The sequence below is a fragment of the Sinohyriopsis cumingii genome, chromosome 1 (assembly GCF_028554795.1).
Source record: "Sinohyriopsis cumingii isolate HCF-2022 chromosome 1, ASM2855479v2, whole genome shotgun sequence".
NCBI classification, from domain to species: domain Eukaryota; kingdom Metazoa; phylum Mollusca; class Bivalvia; order Unionida; family Unionidae; genus Sinohyriopsis; species Sinohyriopsis cumingii.
This window is the reverse complement of record NC_142961.1, coordinates 151,063,451-151,086,289: the sequence shown is the minus strand read 5'-3', so window position 1 is coordinate 151,086,289 and position 22,839 is coordinate 151,063,451. Positions and strand designations below refer to the sequence as shown.

The window sequence follows — 22,839 nt, the reverse complement described above, 5'->3', positions numbered from 1 at the left end:
CGGTTACCATCTTGCACATCAGAAAAACAGACCAGTTATATATCTGAGATTGTAATGGCCACAGCCACAATTGATCATACAGTATAAACCATCAGAAGAACAAGCATTCTCCAATTTCACAAAACAAGGTTTCCAGAAAGGCCCGCATTTTAAAACAGAGCTGCCCAACATTTCCTGGCCAATGCTATAACAGCAGCTACAAACTTATAATTGTCAGAATAAGTAGCAGTGCTCACCTCTGCAACCTTTCTTAAGACTAGTGATGGGAATTGGTCAGAATTTCATTATTAATCATTGGTTTCACATAACCAAATTTTACTTTTTGTTATACAGTTATGTCTTTGTTCAAGATTTCAAAATGTTAATAAATGTTCAGGAGTATTCTCTTTTAATGACATGTATACTTTAATCTGATGCAAATATTACAGATGTTATTTTTGTTCTCCTACTTTGTTAAATTAAAGCAATTTATTATGGCTGATCATTTTTTTGTTAATGAAAAACAGTTGCAATACTGCAAAAACCTTTCATTCATACATGATGCGTCTTTCACTTAAAGTAAAGGAGAACATTGTTTTCTTGTTAGCCATTATTTTCTTGTAAGTCATTATTTACAAATTCCACAAATGGTTTTATATTTGAACTGAAACAAATAATCAAATAATTTTTTTGAATATTTATTAACTCTACAGTTTAAGAGAAAAATCATGCAATCATGACTATATGTTCTTAATTAAGTTTGCACCAACATAGTATGGTATGATTTTTAAATTTGTAAGTTGTGAAGGGAATAAATAATTCAGATAAACTGTAGTGGATTGGAAGTCCTCTACAGCTTACCATTTTCCCAGAAGTTTTTACTAATCTTTGTGTTTTCCATGCAACTAAAAAGTCTTCTTTTCCACATAATTGATTATGGAGTTTCACAACTGATTATCTTATTGGTTTGTTGATTGATTATAATTGGAATGGCACTACTTAAGACCATTATAAGGCCAAACTACACTTGCAGACTTTATGATCTAATCTCATCTTTCCTGGTCTAGTTGATGAAAATCCAAACAAGTCACCAAGGAGCTCAGTTTCCATCCCTTAGCCTCGGCTACAGTTGAGGGATTTTCAAAGCAATCAACAAAAGGATTACAGGGATACCCCTAGGAGCCACTGGGAAGCAGTCCTACCAAATTTACAAGCATCAAAAACCAGTTCTACTAAACAAAAGTAGACAAGAGGTAGTTAGAGGGCAATCATTTTTGCCAGCTTTTCTCTCCATGAGAGGTTCCCCATCCAGGAAAAAATGACAATCACACTGCCCTTATCACAACTCCAGACATGGGGAAGGCTCCGATTCTTTGCTGCCAAACGATTGAGCCAAAATCTGCCCTGATGACCTATGGACCCAATAAGTGGTTTTCAAGGGACTCGGTAACTCTTTTTGTACACTTTCTTTATCCAGGGTTCCTTTGCCCTCAAATGCAACACTTTTTTCCCTGTCATTAGCATAAGTGCATTTAATCAATTCATTTGCTCCCTTTGATTCATGATGGAAACACCACAAAAGAGGGAAATTACACAATTAATGTGGACTTGCTGGATGCATATCTTCCCATCTCCATTCACATGGCTTCCAGGAATTTCATGCAGTGTGCTTACATTGAGACTGTTGACCATTTTGGGGCACTCCCAGTTGGATTGAACATTAGTATCTAGGGTTTCATTCGATTGATAGACCAGGAAAATGGCCCATGTCCAGACCACTTCCATCGTGTCAACATCAACTACCAGAACTACATTCTATAAAACCATCAGATATCTTGGAACAAGACATGATATCCCTTGTTACTCTCCTTCCCAACCTTGGTTTCCTTGTCAACAAGGACAAATCTAACCTTGTACATCTCACATTTTTCTTCGTCTAGGTATGAGCTTCATTCCTTTGACTGACTGGTTTGACTTTTTAGTCCTGTCACCCATTTATGTGTCCATTACAAATGATTCTGTATTCCAAAAATGAAGGCAGAGACATTGCCCCTGGACCAACTTTTCACAATTTGCACATGAATACCTTTGCAGTACAGCCTCTGCAAGTCGCTATGAATGTGGGCACAGAGGGCTGCAGGACACACATCCTTACACTATTCTTGGAGCCAGTGGAGTGTGGCCCCTCAGGATCGCCCTTACAGATCAACTTTCTTGAGCTTTTTCTTGGTGGCAGTTGGATCTACATGGGAAGGGGGTTCTCATTCTGTCTGACAACTCCACTGTGGTGACTTATTTCAAATGGCACCTTTGCATTCTTATTTGAGATTTGCTAAAGTGGTGTCTTCAGCAACAAATCAAGTTCATCATATTTTAGACCGACTAAATTTATTAGTGGACTTGTTGTCCTGGAACAATCAACTAATACAAACAGAATGTTTTCACTCAGACATATCCATGGGGGTTGACCAGTGGTGAACCTATTTGTGGCAAAGTGAAATGTCAAACTCCCAACCTTTTGTTTCATGAGTCCTAAATCTGAAGGCCTGAGCAGTCAATGCTCTATCAACTGGAACAGCTTGAACTTACCTTCCAACACCTCCAATTCTGAAGGTGATAAAGAAAGCAAGAGAATTGAAATGTCATCTCAGTGTGATTGCTAGACTGGAAAAAATCTTGGATCAACAGCCTCTTCAGTCTCATGATAGAAATCTCCAGGAAAATAGAGATATTCCCTCGTCTGCACAAGCACCATGATGGCAGATGCTTCATCCCAACTCAGAGTTGCCGAACCTGCGTGTCTCCATCATATTAAAATAGCCCTCAGAAAAAAGTTATGATCAACCATTGGTGGAGAAATCACTCAAGCGAGATTGACCTCTACTTTAGAAGTGATCAAACGCAAATGGAAAATTTTGTACACTGGTGTGCCCAAGAACACGTTACAGGCATGAATACCTCAGATAGCTAACTTACTACTTTGGATATTTCATAAGAAACAGTTGGAATCTAACACAATCAAATTCTACTCTTCCATGATTACAGACATGCTGTGTAAGTCCAATTTTAATTGCACATGTCTGTAGATGTTGGCTGTTTGCCCAAAGTGGAATCTTTCATGGATACTAACCTGGCATAACAAGAAACCATTTCAACCACTCTCAAGAACTTCATTTGTTTACCTCTCATGTAAGATCTGCATGCTCACTGCATTAGCAATGGCATGCAGAATCAGCAAAACACGTGCTCTGTCAGTGGTCCCAAAGAACATGGAGTTCCGACAAAGTGGGTCAGTATCACTCATGATGGCCCATGCATTCATTGCCAAAGACAGTCTATTGGAACAGGCCCCTAGTGATGTGGAATCAGACTTTAGTCAAGAAATTCTTGTCTACTCTGAAGTGGTACTTAAGAAAGACCCAGCTGTTGCATTGAGGGAAATCGTGCCTCTTCTTACCCTTGTCAGAAGTAAAGGATGATATAACAGCATGAGATTTAGTGCCATTCCTATATCAGTGGTGATAACTCTATTTAACTGCCAATTTTTGGGCAGGTAACTGCTTTTTAACTCAAGCAATTTGACTGAGAGGGTTGTATTTATGAGGTAGTATTTCTCATAAGGTATTATGATTGGGTAAGTCTTATTGAAGAAATTTAATCGGCTAGAAAAATTGGCTTTTTGTTTGTTTAAAACTATCCTTGGTGTGATTTGGAGAATTATGGTCCAGCAATATATGATGGTTGCATAGTGTAAAGGCATTTGGAGTAAGTGTCATGCCCATATGTAAATTAATTATCTACATGCATATCCCACCCTATGTTGTTCTGAGGCATCCAAGCTGATCATGCTCCAAAGACTGACTCATCACATGACCAATTCTATGTCATGTTATCCCTCAGGCACTTATAGGTTCATAAAATCCCAATCAAACTGCGACTTTGGTAAGTCTTGTTTAATTGTGAAAATTTAGTAGACATTTTGTTTCTAGATCATTAATTCTAGTCTGGGAGTTACAAATATAACTTTAGTCTGAACTTAAGATAAAGTCTAGCATCCAGCATTCTGATCGGATGAAATAAAAGTTGTGCTTAAATTTGACTTATCGAAATGACTTAAGCGGAACAAAATTTTGAAGCCATGTTAATGAAAATGGGACTTTTCATGATAATCACTTCAGATACATTTAGTGCTCCTTTAACTGTATATATCATTTCCTTTTAAACCATATAACATGTGATTTACACATGTGAAATTCTTAGAAGATTAAGTTAACATTGAATTATTTACTGTTTGATGTATTTATATTTAACTGACCTTGTAAACCATGTAACAATACACACATGATACTTTTTACAATACATGTGTTTATATGATACTTTTTACAATACATGTGTTTATATGATACTTTTTACAATACATGTGTTTATACGATGCTGTTTACAATACATGTTTTTATAAGATACTTTTACAAGAGTAATCTGATGTAAAATGTAAGTAAAAGTTAAAAAACATTTAATAACAACCCCACTCTTTTTACATGTGTTATATATTTTAGATTGCAATTCTTGGTTCTGGAGCTGTTGGAAAATCCAGCATTACTGTCCGATACACAACGGGGAATTTTGTGGATGCTTATGATCCAACCATTGAAGACTCTTTCAGAAAACAAGTTTTTATAACAGGTTTACCCAAAATGGAACCAAAAGGTGAGTCATCTGTCTAAATGGTGGAAGTAACTTGCCCCTTCACTTAGTATGGATAGGTCCCTCATTCTTATATATGTGTATCACAGATTGCCCATGTGAGACTTTTGTTTGATACACCTATCCCACATGAGTGTGCTCAAAAGACACTGTAGATGTCAGTGGTCTGTAGAAAGTAATCCCATTTACAACTAATTATTTCTTGACTAAACCTTTATGCTTTTTGTTAATGACATAAAACCTTTAAAAAATAAAATGTCAGATTTTCTGGTGAAAATTTAGAGAAAAGGAATCCATCACAGTTGTTGGTGTGCGATAAGGAAATCACACTTTTGGAATCAAAAACTGGGCAAAGGCATTAACTGCCCACAAATTCTGACCCTTGGGTGGAATTTCCTTATTTGTTACCAATAAATAGGATGAATTATTTAATTCTTGCCTTGGATACACCGAGGGGCAGAGTGGTCTAAAGTGCTCACCGTTCTGGATCACTGCCATCTCACCTTTGGCTGTGTGGGTTCGAGTCTCAGGCTCAGCTAACATGGGTACTTGAGAAAATCTGCCCGTAGCTTCTCACGAGTCATTGGTTCTTCCCAGTGTTTTCCAGGGTTCTTCCTCCACCAGTTATACTGGCCGCCATGTATAGCTTAGCTTGTGCTGAAAAATGGCGTTAAACCCTACAATAACAACAATAATTCTTGCCTTTAAGACAGAGTAATCTTGAGTTTTAATTTGACTTTGTGCTGGAGATTAAATTAGTTGAATCAACAATACCTGTGGCATTCATTGATATCCATAATATTATGAATAAATTGTACACAGACTTGTTCTATTGAGTCAAGTTAGCAGAATGCAAATCAGTGTTTTAACATCATTATTATTTAGCAGTGCATTATTTTTTTTTTTTAAATAGTGAAATAAATTCATGTTAATTAGGGCGAAATTATAAATTTTAAATGTTAATGTTTTTGGTAACAAGATGTGGATTACTAAACTGCCTATAACAGAAATCACTCTGAATCAGTGAAATTTGTTCAAAGAAATTTTAAAATAGTTAGCAATTTTTCCTTTTTAACAGCATCGAAGTCAAGTCTTCTTACTCATTTGTTTTACATTCATGACGATAAATGGTGTCTGCAAATCTAACTCTTGTTGCAAACTTGAGGTACCATCAATCTTGTAGTCCTTCAAATATATAAACTTTTCATTAAACGATTTTAGTTAATACAATTCTTGTTAGACTTGCAACAATTTTATTCTTGCTAATATTTTGCAATTTACAGTATAATTTTAATGCTAGATTTAAAATCTAGTCAGCATTGAGTGAAGATTAGGTATTTAAAATATAGGTTACAGAGACTATTTTTTTTAAGTTGTATAGTGTTTATGTAGACCTTGTTCAATTACTAAACCACATATGATAAATGTAAACTGAAGTTTAGGTAATGCTAGTTAAAGATATTTGATAGAAATACTGAAATATTATTGTATATTACTGAAAGATATTAGATGGAATCACTAAAGTATTACTGTATTTTAGTTGGGTGCAGGTTCCAAAGTATTATTGTATATTAGTTGAAGATATAGATAATAAGATAGAAAAATATAAGATATTTCTAAAAATTATTTTATGGACTAGCCAAGAAGGGTGCTTTTGGCAGTGCATCACAAAAGGTATCTCCACAAAAGGATGGCTTCTTTGGAAAGTTAAGAAGGCAACTTAGTGGCAGTATTCGAAGTAGACAAGAAACTGAAATTAAAAATCCATCCCAGCATCCCCCACCAGAACCAGAGAAGAGAGAACCACGAAAGATTCAGATTGAGAAAGTGAAGAAGGCCGACACAAATGTGGTGATGTTGTCCATGAGCATGTTGGAAGATGAACCAAACATTTTTACTGGAGATCCTCAAAAATGCTCAGGTTGCCAGGCCATTTTGTCTTCCATATCCAAACTTGAGCCAGCTGGTGAAATATATCATTGGAAATGGTAGTTTTATCATTTTATATTTCTTCTTAATTATGACAACTAGGTGTAAATAACTAACCATCATTTACTGCATGTGTGTGTGAGAAAATACTTTTGAAACATACTACATTTGTAGCATAACAAAGCAAAGTTTTTGAATATTTAAACACACACAGATTGTGTGTGTGTGTGTGTGTGCATGTGTGTGTGTGTGTGATGTAAAAAATCAACATTTGTAGCTTAGAAAGAATGTATTATTAAAGTTTTGCTCAGACTTCAGCTTAACTTTGGTTCTGCGTTTGTTGCTTACTTTTGTTTGTGAGGTGGTGAAAGACTAGGATAAAAAGACCCTGATCAGCGTCATGGAATATGTTTTAAATGCTTGAATGAAAGGTTTTCAAATTTATGATATTGATTTGCCTTCAAGCATGGACACCAGTACAAGACATGGAAAATTCTTTAAAAACTTTTCTAAAACAAACAAAAAAATCCATTTCAGAATTTGACCAAATTTGATGTAAAGTATCCAGGCTGGAAGGCCTTTCAGATTTTTTTACAAATGAGGACTATCTACTGTCAAATATGGACACCATTATATGAAATAGAACATTTAAAAAACGTTATTTTCTAATAAACTCTAAAGAGAATTTGAAAGCATCCCAGCCTAAATATCCTTCTGTATTGAACAAATATTACTGATGTTGTTGTTTTGGTATTTACACCATTTGTCAGCACATGAAAGGCTAAAACATTTTGGCCAGTATATCCGGTGGAGGAAGAACCTTGAAAAATTCAAGGAAGAACCACTGACCCACAGGATGCTACTGCCAAGCTTTCTTACAAACCAGTGGATGTTGAGCCAGAGACTAACATATGATGTTGGTGATCAATAAAGACAAGTGCCTTAGACAGCTTGGTCACCAGAATGAAAATGAAGACACTAAAACCCCGTGAAATTATGAACTTTATGCAGAAAGCAATCTACTGACCCAAATATTTTTCAGGTCAGCTCCCTTAGTGACCTTGGAATAGCATTTAGCTCCCATTTTCTTGGCATGATATAGCTAATAAGGTGTTATATGTGCCGTTAAAATCAACATAAACAGAATATTTTTTATCCATCTGATCACGCAGTTGATGCTTAGAACAGGTGTCAGCTAGGTGAGTGATATTAGGCTGTTTGGGGTCTTTGGTCTTCCCATATGTAAATAGCTTTTTGTGTGTTTATTTGACAGTTTCATTTTGTCATCATTTCAGTGAATTTTGTGGTCATATTAATAAAGATTTGGATATCACCCCAGCAGAGGTACCAAAAGGGGAAAGTTTTGATTTTGTTCTTGTCCCAGCGCAGCCAGAATCAGAACAGAGCAGAGCAGAAGGAGAGGTAACCAAGGAGAAAACTTGGAACAAAGGAGGAATCCTGGTGTATTGTATGGACATCAGTGGATCAATGTCTTGCACAGTCTCTTTGCCACGGATTCAGGGTATAGTTGATTAACTTTATCACGTTACATCACTGATTTTGTGGTTCTTAAATGTATTTCAGATTTTCGTGTTTCACTTTTTTTACATCTCACCTTAAAAGTTAATTCATTGGACAAATTTGTTGCCCTATGTCATATAACCAGAATGTTGTAAAACAAGTATTGCTGTTCCCCCTTCTACTTGTCCTTCCACACCTTAAATCTGTGTCCCAAGGATAATGTTCCAGGGTAACAATAGATACATAGGCCAGTTTTTGTTGCATATCCAAGTTTGTCTTCTCAGGCCCAGAACATGTATATGGCATTATAGGTTGGGGATCTCAGTAGTTACTAAAGTTATGATCCAGGTGCTAAGTTTTTGGAGGTAGGTATGGACCCTAGCGCCAATGTGAGTTGCATGCATAGATTTGTCATTTCATGCTCATTTGATGTATATATGATTACAGACTGGAGATCTCAATAGGTTATTATAATCCTGCATCTAAGCCACTGGTGTTAATAGTAGACCCAATGGTTAAAGTCCATTGAATATCAGAATTCATCTTTTCACACCCAATAAATGGCTATTTAATTATTGGGGGTGTTCTCCATGGTTCAAAGATTTTGATCCACAGATTACAACTGTATGTCCCCAGGGCATGACTCAAGAGCCCTATTTTAACATCACATCTGATGTGTGGGGTAAACATACACCAGTTCTTGTGCTTGCAGATCTCATTTTGGGTGCTATTTTAAATTTATGCAAAACTACCGTATTTGTCAGCCTATAAGTTGATGCGAGTATAAGTTGAATCAGTAAATTTGGTAAACTTCATCTTTCATCCTTATACAAGTCGATGCCGAATATAAGACGAGGCCAGATCAATACCTCTGATTGTGTTTTTCACTTCGTTCCACACAGCATCGCGATTTTTATCCTGCCTGTAACTCAGTAACTTTTCCAGTCAGGATTATTAAATGTAACTAAAAGTACCTAATTTGTTTCACAAGAAGTATTTTAAATGTATTATGTACTTTTAGCTACATATAATGACCCAAAAATTTATTGAGCTACAGATAGGATAAAACTCGCGATGCTGTGTGGAATTGAATTATAATAACTTATGGTTTCATAAATATTAAAAGGTATCACTGTATGCTATTTCAGATTACCAGCAATAGGGAAATTGCATCATTAATACTAAAATGCATTTTCTAGGGGTGGGGGTGGAGCAGAAGAGAGATACAGAGAGACAGATGCACATGTATTCCATTGCATTTTTCTTTTTGCACCTTGTGATCGAAATAAAATATGGTTCAATATGATAGAGAGTTCAGCTCTTTGTGGATTTTTTGTTCTTTTTTCTTTAACTTATTGCCCTATGTTGCTGAAGCTTTTGTCAAAGAGAGAAACCATTAATAAATGAAACAGTAAATGTAAACTATGAAAATACATACCATTCTCCTTCAGGATTTAAATATTCACAATAGTTACATCCATATAGTCTCCATTAGGTTAAATCCCAAGAATGACCATTTTGCATGCTGTGTAAGTATAAAAACCTCTCCATTCCCAACAATTAAGATTTTGTTTAAAGTGCATGTACTCCTCCTGTACTTAGGCAGCAATTGTTTTTTTAATATTTGCTCATGCTAGATTTAGGCTCAGCAAGTTCAAAAATGTCACTGGATGTTAAATTTACAATAGTAACCACCTGGCATTTCCTTTTAACTGTATGGTACAGTATTCATAATACCCATGGGTAGCCTCATTTCCCTATTGGTAGACTTGCTAATCTGATCTGGTCTGCAGTATCTTGACCCCAAACAAGGTGTTATCTTGGATTGACTGAATACAGCCATAGCATATTTAATTAGCATGTAAATACCACTACAAAGACGTGTGATTCTTTTAATAATGGAAGTGGAAACAAAAATTAGAAGGAATTGCTTAACTAGTGGTATTCATTTATAATGTAATATGGTACTACACTTGTAAACAAGAAAAATCAGTCATTGGGTAAGTGAACAATACAGACTTACAATCGTGAAAACATCTGTCTGTCTGTCTCTCTCTCTCTCATTGAGGATATACGGATTATTTGATCATTAGGTGCTAGAAGAAAATTGTGATGGAATATGTCTTTGTCATGGTTATTCATCTTCTAACTTGTAAATTCTGACGCACATATATGTAATTAAATATAAACAACATATATTACAAGTGGATGCTGCTTTAGCGCTATTACATCTGATCTATGTTAATTTTTAATACTGATGATCATGTAATTGTTAAAAATACTAAATGTGGGATCCTATATTTGTTCATACACGATCTCTTCCCTAAAATTAAATATTTTTTACACATTATTTTTTATACTTTTTGAGAATATTTTGCAACACAAAAAATATGATAAAGCTATTTGGATGACATAATCCATATACAATTTGATTCAGAGTATAAGATGAAGCTAAGATTTTCTGGTCAAAAAGTATCGTTTTATAGGACTGCAAATATGGTAGTCAAATCCAGACAGTCCCACCATGTGGGCTGTATTAGAATTTAGAAACCATTATTCAGATCCATAGACTACCCGCAGTGAATTGCCAAATATTGAAGTCTCCATTTTTAATTGTGGAGGAGGATTTGTCGGACATTAAAGTGCATGTACTCACATGATCCATACCTTTTCTCATGAAATAGCAGGAATACTGATTTAATAACACCTCATTACATCACATAAAACAAAGACAAAATGTTGAAAGTATCCCAATGACTTACAGAATTATTTGTCAGCACTATTGTTCTTCTGTTGTCTTCTTCCTGAGAGACTTATTCTATATTAGTTTGGTGGGTAAAATGCCCGAGCGTAAGGGACTGTTATTCTATATAGTTTGGTGGGTATCATGCCCGAGCCTAAGGGACTGTTATTCTATATAGTTTGGTGGGTATCATGCCCGAGCCTACGGGACTGTTATTCTATATAGTTTGGTGGGTATCATGCCCGAGCCTACGGGACTGTTATTCTATATAGTTTGGTGGGTATCATGCCCGAGCCTACGGGACTGTTATTCTATATAGTTTGGTGGGTATCATGCCCGAGCCTAAGGGACTGTTATTCTGTATAGTTTGGTGGGTATCATGCCCAAGCCTAAGGGACTGTTATTCTATATAGTTCGGTGGGTATCATGCCCGAGCCTAAGGGACTGTTATTTTATATAGTTTGGTGGGTATCATGCCTGAGCCAAAGGGGAGGACACTATACCCCACCAGATGACACTGCTGGAAAACAGTTTCCAAAGGAGAAGGCAATAATACCGGTAGATTTAGTACTTCACATGAGATAATGTGATGCCATTTGGCAATAGAGCATGGTCATAGTGATGACTAGAATAGGTGTTAATGGTCAGATTAGTAGCCCATAATCATGGGGAAACATGCACGGTCCTAAAATACATCAATGTAGTTAGCAAATCCAAACTTGGTCAGTTACTAAACAAATGACTTGGCATACCATATTTCATGTGTATTGGGTAAAAGTATGTATATGCATTAAATTCTCCAATCTCAAAAGAAACATGAAATTACAAGCAGGGAAAAATGTGTGCTCTTTTTAGTCAGCACATACATATTATTCACTCTGGATGAAAGAAATATGTTACAAATGCAGGAGAATTTTTTTTTAACTCCCTCTACTTTTGTATTCTCAAGTGCATGTAGTTAGAATTACAAATTTTATGTAACTACTCTCTATACTCATAAGTTGCCCACCCCCTTTTTTAGGGCTGTATAAAGGAGCATGTAGTTGAATATTTGTAACTACCAGATATACTCATTTCGAAGTCAATGTCTTCCCCTCCCCTCCCCCTTTCCATTTTAAGGCTATGAAAAAGTAATGAATTTTTGTGACTACCATATGTACTTGCTTATAAGTCAACTAGATTCTAAGTCACCCCCCCCCTTTTTTTTTTTTAGGGCTTCAAGAAGATGAGCATAGTTGAGAAGTTTTGTAACTTAGGGTTTTATTACAAATTGTCATTGGTTTGACTTGGCCGGGGTTCAAGCCTGTTACCTCCCACATACAAGGTGGATGCTCTAACCACTTAGGCCACTGGAGCAGTGCAGCACACAATTTTCATAAAGATCTGTAAGAGGGTTCATAAGACATTAATTAAAATGGTACTAGCAGCTCCTTTGTTAGGCGCTTAGCATTAAGAGGTTAGTGTTAGGACTGGTAGGCCTGGTGTCAGGATAATGTGACTGGGTGGGACAGGATGCTACACGTCTGTGGCATGATGCCCTATTGCTAGACATCACTATAAACTGCCACACTGCAGACATCGTAGCAATATGATTGTTCAGGCTACATTAAAAATGGAAAATCACACACACACACAAATTGTGTCAGTCCATCACTCTTTTCCATATACTTTTTCCTGCACCATTTGAGATGTCTTCATTAAACCTGACATGCATTTGAATCATGACAGGAGCATGTGTCCCATATTAGCTTTGGCTTTTTCAGATTTGTACTGCTTACCATCTTTGAAAATTGTATTCATACTTCACATCACCATCATTTCAGGTATCTTCATGAGTCTCTGCATGCTTTTGAATCATGACTTGACAGTAAGAGTCCTTTCAACCATTTGAGATATCTTCATGAATCTCTGCATGCCATTGTATCGTGACTTGACAATAAGAGTCCTTTCAACCATTTGAGATATCTCCATGAATCTCTGCATGCCTTTGTATCATGACTTGACAATAAGAGTCCTTTCAACCGTTTGAGATATCTCCATTAATCTCTGCATGCCTTTGTATCATGACTTGACAATAAGAGTCCTTTCAACCGTTAGAGATATCTTAACCCTTTACCTCATACAAGCGTCTTTGGACGCCTCTACTCCATTCGCATGGAAGCGCCTTTTGACGCCTCTGCAAGATTCGCATAGAAGCGCCTTTTGACGCCAGCTGTAAACATCAGCCATTTTGAGATAGTTTTCGTAGCGCCACCTTCGGGGAAAACCCCCCATTACATACTACATTCATTTCTGCGAATGACAATTACGTCAGATCACGTGGTCGCTATTCATGCACTGGTCGATATCTGCTATTTAAAGTAACTGGGTCGTAATCTCCACTCTCCAAAATGGCAGCCGCGGATTTCATTCAGTACGTACGAAGTTTTCACGATTAGAATAACAACCACGAAAGATTCAATAAATTAGGTAAAGGCTCTGATATTAATGTAGGCAGCAATTAGTTTTTATAAATTATTAAATTCAGATAACTTAGTTATATAGACGCACACGAAAACCTTGTAAATTTCGAGTATCGGAAATGGCAGCTACGGTTGGTCACGCGGCCTCACTGACAGGACAGTGAACGAGTTCTCTCAAGATTTCGAAGCACATAAAAAAATTCTTCTGTGGAAAATAATTACACAGCTATAACAATCGGACATTACTCTTAAATTTTTCCACATATAATATATGTGTACCAAAAATGTAAAATGGTTAAAATTGTTGTTAAACGTAACATACACTAAATTGCTTAACAGTTCACAGGCAGGATTTCATTCAGTACTTACGAAGTTTTCACGAATTGAATCTCAACCACGAAAGATTCAATAACTTTGGTAAAGGCTATGATATTTATGTAAGCAGCAATTAGTTTTTATTGATTATCAAATTCAGATGACTTAGTGATGTAGACGCAGACGAAAAACGTGTAAATTTCGAGTATGGGAAATGGCAGCTACGATCGGTCACGCGGCCTCACTGACATGACGGTGAATGAGTTCTCTCTCGATTTTAAAGCACATTAAATATTCTTCTGTGAAAAATAATTACACAGCTATAACAATCGGACTTTGCTCTTCAATTTTTCCATATATAATAGATGTCTACCTTAAACGTAAAATGGTTAAAACTGCTGTTAAACGTAACACCACTACATTGCTTAACAATTCACAGGCATGCCTATGCGGATGCGGTCTGCTAGGTAACAGGTGTTCTATTTATAGCGTGCTGCACTTTGTCACTATGCTCTATGAGGTAAAGGGTTAATGAAACTTTGTAATCATTTGTCTCATGGCAATTGTGTCCCAAAAAAAATTTGGTCTTGTCAGATTAATACTTTAAAAATTTATTACAATTTGTGTCCATCCATCATTCATTCCATCACACTCTTTTCTGTTTAACTTTCTTGAACCATTTGAGATATTTAAAGGAAATCTTGCATGTATTTATACCATGACAAGAGTTTGTGTGCCATGCAAGATCTGGCTCTGTTAGGTTAGAAATTTCAGAGTTATTTCACCTTGTATTAAAATTGTTATCATATCTCAGCTATTTGAGACATCTTCGTGAATTTTTGTTGGTTTCTGTATCTTGATGTGGCAATATGACTCTTGATAGAATGGGCTCTATCTGGTTAGAAATTTAGAGTTATCCCGGTTTTAAAATGAAACTTTGTGTGTCCATCACACTCTTGAGTGTTAATTTCTTCTGAATCGTCTGAGATATCTTTCTGAAACTTGGTATGTATTTGCATCACGATAGGAGTTTCTCTTGTACAAGAATATGCTTTGTTAGATCATTACATGTACTTTCATAGTAGCGCATAATATTATTGTGTTTACTTTAATTGATACCAGGGTGTATTCTGTCCATACTTGCTGACAGATCTAGTCAGATTATTCCATGCATTTCCATACTAGGTGGTATTCTGTCCTCATTCACTGAAGGATCTGGTCATATTATTACATGCTGTTTTAGAATAAAGGGTAATCTCTCCACCTTCATTGAAAAATCTATTCAGATTATTCCATGCACTTTTATATTCTGTCTTGTGTACAGACCAAATCAGATTATTGCATTTACTTTAATTTATACCAGGGTGTATTCTGTCCACACTTGCTGACAGATGTAGACAGATTATTGCATTTACTTTAATTTATACCAGGGTGTATTCTGTCCACACTTGCTGATAGATGTAGACAGATTATTACATGCAGTTTTTTTACTATGTGGTATACTGTTGCACTAATGATGTATTAATAATGACTGCAGTAGTTTAATTATTGGTCACTCTTAACGACCATACCTCACTTGTAGCCTCATCAGCATATTTTTTTATGACAGAGATATTAACTGTTTGGATAAGTGATTTCCCAGATAATTGATATCAATTTGGTAGTTTTTTCTGGAATTTTTTAGGGTTGAACTATTACTAGAGGACTTTTGATGTGATTCTGTACATAAGCAGTTACAGGTAATATTTGTTTCAGGAAATTTATTGGGTTAGACTATTCCAAACAATCATAAACTTTAAACCTAGATGAAAATATGTTGCGTGTAGTACAATTTTAAACACTGTTAGCAGGATCTGTTCTGGGAAATGTATTTGCAGGATTCAGGTTAACTTCTAAAATATCATCTCTTCACCAAACCCCACTCTCCTTCATTTCAGGTGAGGGGAGAATATTCCATCCGAATGTTTGAATTGTAAAATAGACTATGATAATATTAATAATGTTAAGGTAATGATTTTCATTTTAGCTGAGTGGAGAAGTGCTAGAGATGGCATCGCAGATGGAAATCAAAACATCAGCAGGTTGGATGCCATTAAGGAAGCAGCAACAAGGTATGAAATACAAAAGTAGTCTGCATATTCTTACAGAGGTTGTAAATAACACCCAAAATCAGTTGGTCCAGCAAGTTCTATACTTGTAGCAGGCCCTCAGACTATGGTGTGTGGTCTTCTAACTGTATTTACCTGTTTCATTATAATGATAGTGTACATGTTGTAGAATAGTTATCAATTTATGAAAATGTAATTCACAAGCTATTCGAATCGGGGATGTATTGGATGATTTTATGATAGAAATTGTCGCAAACTGGCTGGCTGACAGATTGCAGATTGGAAAATTGGCAGATCCATGTCAGGAATTACATGATCCTGGACATCAGGCCACTGCTATTTTTCATTGTGTCATAATCCATTATAATTATGAGCATTTGAAAATACTTGTCATTGACATGAATAAATTTAGTGATTATAATTTCATCATCTCCAAAAATTTCTCATGAAATTATTTGTATATTACTCAAAGCTAGGAGGATTGTTAATAGATAATAAAACAAATAATGGTGTACTGTTTTAATTACCAGTAAGAAATCATTTATTCTTTTATTGAGGAGGGTGAGTTGTCTTAATATCTGGCAGCGGTCTTACATCATTTAGTAAGAATTTCAAGAATTTCAGTGATCACTGTGGTTATTCAGAAAAATTATTGGAAAGAAACATTTCTAAAAATTCACACAACGAAAATTTTAATAAAAAAAACTTTGTTTACAGGCCTTACCAGAGTACTTGTGGTAAGAATGATCATTTTGATGTTTGTCGATAAGTGAAGTTTAAACCGAAACTACCAATCATAGATTAACCTCTGAACTGATTACCAATGGCGCCTTACTTGATATTGTATGCAATAATAATGTAGACAAGCATGAAGTATTTCAGAACATTTGTGTTCTCACTTGCAGACAGCTGGACAGTTTGAAGATTGAGCAACCTGACAAGAGAGTTGTACTGATAACTTTTGGCTCCGAGGTTTACATATGGGGAGATGGCAGCTTGACTAGTGCTATCATACACACTGGATCATGTCTTGATGATTATGACCAACTGATCAACATTGGCAAAGAGTATGCCAACAACATGATGCCAGCACCACTTTCTATCAGCTATGAGTAAGTAAATTGTTTTATATTGAGTAGCAATGGCCACTTTGCACAAAAAGTAAGTTTCAGACTGATTTTATCCTACAGTTTCCATTATAGGTGTAATTTCTTGTGTGAATCAAATGTCTGCCAGTTCCTATTATCCTTGCCATATGCATGAATATGCAACATGCAAGAATGATAAATTTAAATGCACATAAAGTGCTTATTTTTGCTAATCTCTATTAAAGCTCCACATTTTTTTACCCACTACCAAACATGCTGGGATATATATTGATATCTGTGTTGGTCAGTCCATCCATCTGTCGGGGGTCCAGAGTGGCCGAGTGGTCTAAAGCACTCACCATTACGGATCACTGCCATCTCACCTCTGTCTGCTTGGGTTCGAGTCTTGGGCTCGGCCAATGTGTGTACGTGAGAAAGCTTGCCAGTAGATTCTTGTGGGTAGGTGGTTCTTTCTAGGGTTTTTCCAGGTTCTACCTCCACCATTGATGCTGGCTGCCATGTAAAGCCTAACATGTGCTGAAAAATTGTTGTTAAACCCTACAACAACAACAACAACAACAGCAGCAGCAACAACATCCATCTGTCTGGTTCCATGACATAACTTTATTTTGCTGTGGCCTTTTTTCCCTAAAATTTATAATTGGTAAATTTTGGTGTTGCTAAGGAAAATCTCAAGGTCACTGGAGCTGAAAATGTGAATTTTCATTTTTGCTTGATAAAGTCAAGTGTCATTGGCCTAATCTTCATGGCAGAGGTAGGTCAATTGATACTTAATTCAGGATGTCTAAGGTTAAAGTCACTGGAATCAACATTTTAATTGTCTTTGCTTCTGCTTGATAAGTTAAGTTTTCTGGATCTTTTTTCAGCAAACATTATGCATACTCAATACTTTGGTAGAGGCACCTCCTTGTTGATTCTCAGGCCAGGTTTTCAGAGATCAAAGCAAGCCTATTCAGATATTATCTCGCAGATCAGCTGTTTAGACCAGTTTTGTGGATCAAATATCCTCTAATCTGTCTCAACAGTGTTCGACTGTTATCAATGTCGAATGACTGACTTGGAGAGCATTATAGAGACATAGCAACCATGGAAATGGCAAAGCCTTGTCAGTAAACACTTAAGATGCCATCATGCATGGTGCAAGTATGGATTGGTTTTGTAGATTATATATCCCATAACCCACTCCAGCATAAGGAATTTTACAGTTATGGAGGATACAAGAATCTGACTGCACAAAGTCAATAATGGGGCCAGGCCTGCCAATTAGTTTGAATTATGGCCATGCTTATATTGATAAATATCTTGTATGCAATTCCAACATCATGTCACTGGCACTCATAGGATTCAGTCTACTCAAAGTAGTGCCACAGATGATAATGTTATGGAAAATAAAATAGTCCTGTTCCATCACGATCAGAATCTACCATCCTATTCAGATTACACCAGGTCAATACCGAAGATCTTGCCAATAGGGTGGAATGATGGGTCTGACTACACTGTTTAGTATCTTGTATAGTGCCACAATGCACCCAAGCTCACTCCATGGCCATTTGTGCCACAGTATCTAGTTAATGTGCTCTACTTGCGGGAAACAGTCCTGCAGATTCAATACAGTTTCAAAGCAATGATTCTTGAGAATCATTTTGGATAAAAACAGAAGATTGTTGATCCAGTATCACATATTGTCCCCACACCTGTACATGGGCCCTTACAGGGAAGAGATTCCAGTTAGTGGAAATGTACTGTATAGTACCATGATGGTTCCATGCCACTCGATGGCTACAGGATTCTTTATTGTGTCTTATTTCTAGTACCATTTATGGTGACATGCAGTTCCAGATACTTGTACCAGAAGTGACAGTTACTGGTAAGTGTTATGAACCTGGCCCCAAAGTAGGAAGCAATGGCTCTGTTTCATCAAGACTGATGGGGATCACATATGGCCATCACATTTTCCAGTGTTGATTTCCTTTTGCACCTAAATTTTTGAGGGGTGACATGGATCTAATGTCCCATATCCCTCCCAGCACCATAACATTGGATATGTATCGCAAAGACTTGCTCTCTATCAAGTAAGGGACCATTTTTGGGCCATCATCAGTATAGGCCACTGTATCTAAGTACCAATCATGTCAAAGCTAGCTTCAATTCTTGCATGAATCATATTTCAGCCCAATGATTCCTTCTAAACAGAGTATGTCTCTTGCAGGAGCTAGCATTTATATCATTTTAAAGGGGGCTTCAGTTATTATGAAGAACTGTCTCTAAGCCTAAAAATCTTCAACCATGGGATTTACTCATTGTGATGGTAGACATCATTGTCCTTGATCACCTGTTATGAGTCTGTTACAAATATATACTATTGTCCTAATTTCAAATCCATGGACAAACTTGTCATTCCAAGCTGACTCTAGGTATTAGCAGACTCATATGGTGGTGTTTTATGGTACAGCAAAACAGGTTGGTTATTAAGTGCTAAGTAGGGTTCCCTCACTACTGGGAAATCAGGAAAAAGTCTGGAGAAATGATAATTTTTTTCCTGACTGACAAAAGTCCATGAATTTTGAAAATGTTTACGAAAGTCAGGAAAAACCCAGAAGTTTTCTGCCACCACTTGACGCCCGAAAGAATTAGGTAATTTAGTTGTAACTGAACTGATCCAGAGTTAATTTATTGAGCTCTGACCAGAATATTCGGAGGTTGCAGTATGGATTGTTTGCCATACACACATTTGTTGAGTCTGTACAAAGAATTGGTGCATTAGATTCATCTAGTAGATTTTTTTCTACAGACTGCTCGATATCCGTATTTTTCCTTACTTGGAAAGTATGAAAACCAGTCTAGCATGATGAGAGGCCAAATGGTGGTGGCAAAGCTTAACTGCTTACCAGATGGCTGTTGTTAAATTCCTTGTTAAAGCGAGTCATACCTGCATGAAATCAATCTGAAAATTATTTATTTTCTCAGAAATGGAGAGTATTAAAATCCTGATGTCTTTAATCTGCTGAAAGACAAGATAAAGGCATTCATGAAATTTGACCTGGTACTCAGATTTGCATTGCTGGTCGCACGAGTACACAGATCTCACAACCCACATTTTCAAATGTTGTAGAAAAAATAAAACATTAAATGAAAGTTGTTTACCGGTTGTAATAAGAAAACAAAAACGAAAGAACACAAAATTCTCTATATATATTCTGTAAACAACTACTGGGGATTTGTTGTATCACTTGACTATCATGTTGATGTGCTCTCTGCTTAATGAATCTGACTGGCCAGATTGCTGCAACAGTGACTGGTTTCTTGTCATTGTTCTTGAAATAAATATGTTGAGAATTATATTCTTTCTGGTTTTTACAAAATGTATCAGACTTTAATATAGTTGAATTTTTGTACAACAACATTAAAATGGACATTACATGACTATTGGATATCCGAAGTACTTGTTTGAGATTTGTGTAGTCATGTGACTAGTAATGCAAATGGCGACTACAAGGTCAGGTTTCATCTATGCTGTAGTTTCGTCTGGTCTGTCAGCAGATTAAAGACATAATGATTATAATGCTTGCCATTTCTGAGAAAATAAATCATTTTCCTATCGATGTCTTGCAGGTATAAGTAGTTATAACATCATTTAAATTTTCTAGGTCCACTGGTAAGTGACTACTATATGCCACTACTGCACGGTGGTGGCAAATTCTAAATTTTCTACATGTAATTGCACTGACCCCACACCCCAACCTAAATGTGAAAAATGGGGTGGAATATTTGGAGGAAACCCAGATTAGAAAACGGACTTCTGTTTGTTGTAAGCCAAATTTTTTGTTCAAAATGTTGAATCTCTGAGCTTAACTTTGGTGCAAAACTATTACACAGTGGCATGTAGCTTGAAACATTGGTTTCAGATATTAAATAGAACACAGGAGAAATGGGAAATTGTTGTCCCTTTTATTATACATATTAAAAACAATACTAGCCCCTGTATCAGTAGAGGTTTTGGGGACTGTTTTATCGAATTGCAAGAAGACAAGTTGTTCTACAGAAAAGTCATTCCTTGTTTATGCAACAATACAGAATATAATTTTGAAGGTCTTTTGTCAAAATTTAATAACCCTTTTGCTTATTTTATTTTAAATTTTTAATCCAATCGTCTGAAGGAGTTTAGGTTGTTTGCAAAATCTTGTTTGGGATTTTATTGGCACAGATAAATTCAGGGTTAAACTTTTTCATTACAAGATAAGATTATAATACTTTGGTTTTATTGGTTTTTTTTATCATACTGTGATAGTAAATGTTTAATTCGGATAACATACATCTATAAATATTGCTATATAATACTTTAGAATTAAAGGTTTGAAAGGAAACAAAACTAATTTGTGTTCATTACCGGTATGTTGTTTCCACATAGCAACATAAATCATGGCAGCAAAGTAAAGTTAGAAATTTTATTCTGCACATTGAAATGACTTTACATGCCAAATTATAGGAATATAGTAAAACTTGTTTTGGTTTTGTGCATGATCATCTTTTCTGACTTAGATGTTTTGAAGAGGCTTAAAAGAGAAACATCTTCAGATTTGGAAAACGCATATTTTATAATCTAAAATGTATTTTAATTCCATTCAGTGATGGTCATATGTGAACCTTGAAAAAATTAATTTCATCATGGAAAATTCTCGTGGGTCGGTGGTTCTTTTTGGGATTTTCCCAGGTTCTTCCTCCACCATTAATACTGGCCACCATGCATAGCCTATCATGTGCTGAAAATGGCTTTAAACCCAACAACAACAACAACATCCTGGAAAAGACCTGGAAATTTTTCTTTAGAAAAGCATGGGAACCATGGCTAAGGTAACTGATGTAAATTTCAGTACTCAGGGACACACAACAGTCAGTGACCTTTGCTGGTCTGTTGTTACGATTCTAACCCACACCCTTTGTCATGTTTCCAGCATGCTAACCACTGAGCCACCACTTGATGTTGGAATAAAGAATAAATTGACTTATTTGTTGGGCAAAACATCATAGGTCACGTTCCTATAATACAAATTGGGAAGAAATTTTGGTGGCATAATTTTAATTACACAGTACAAACTGGCACCAAGCTTTAAGGAAGGAAATAAACCACAGATGTGGTGCTAAATATCTTTGAGGTCAAGGTCACAGTGACCCAAATATAGGCTACAAGTTTCTACATAATATAACTTGAGTTCTAGACCATCTGTTTGCAACAAAATTCATGAATGATGGGGGTGGGGCACTGTACAAACCAGTTCCTTACAGGTTTTAAAGATTAGGGTTGCTGTTCAGAGTCAAGCATGCCTGTCTAATGGTCATATACAGAAATTGTATACACAGGACCGCCTTCAGTGTACAATTCACTGTATTATTAGTCTCCTTAATCCAGCAGAAACTATTTTCAAAGTTAAACATTTTTTTGAGGTATTGATATCAGTCAGGTAAATGTACAAGGTAAGCCGCCGTGATCCTTAGATCTCCCTGATTTATTCACTGCTGAAATATTTTGTATAGAATATTTTAATATTAAGATCATGTAGTTTTCCACAGGCAAATGTTTGTCAGAGCATGATGGGTAACTGCAAAACTGTAATTTCTTCATTTTAAGAATATTTATTTAAAGACTTTAATTTGGAGATCACAAATTTTCTGCCTGCAGATTCTTGCCAAAGTAAGTTGAAAGGGTTGGAGCTCAAGGGTTCAAAGCTTTTCCTGAGTGCTTCAGCCAATGTTTGCACACTGAGGGATATTGGCATTGGAACGTGGAAAGTACACAGAAATCCACATTATGATCGGCAAAGATGATAAAGACTTATTGTTGCCAACTCCTTAATAATACAAAAAAGGAGAGCCTATCCAGAATAGTTGTCAAACCTGCATAATTTGTGCAATATTTTACATAAGTAGGAACTCTGGATATGTGATTGCCGTAAACCAGGAATTTAAAGACC

The 22,839-nt window shown here is 36.1% G+C and overlaps 1 protein-coding gene across 2 annotated transcripts in view; it reads left to right on the top strand.

Annotated features, from left to right (window-relative positions):
* LOC149808156 (circularly permutated Ras protein 1-like) overlaps positions 1-22,839 on the top strand; it is a 60,718-nt gene that overhangs the window by 12,597 nt on the left and 25,282 nt on the right. For both annotated transcript variants that reach the window (XM_089973968.1, XM_089973976.1), the window contains exons 5-9: positions 4,536-4,686; positions 6,323-6,671; positions 7,908-8,134; positions 15,680-15,764; positions 16,667-16,873. In XM_089973968.1, coding sequence (XP_089830094.1) covers positions 4,536-4,686; positions 6,323-6,671; positions 7,908-8,134; positions 15,680-15,764; positions 16,667-16,873 — 1,019 coding nt within the window. The remainder of the gene's footprint in view (positions 1-4,535; positions 4,687-6,322; positions 6,672-7,907; positions 8,135-15,679; positions 15,765-16,666; positions 16,874-22,839) is intronic.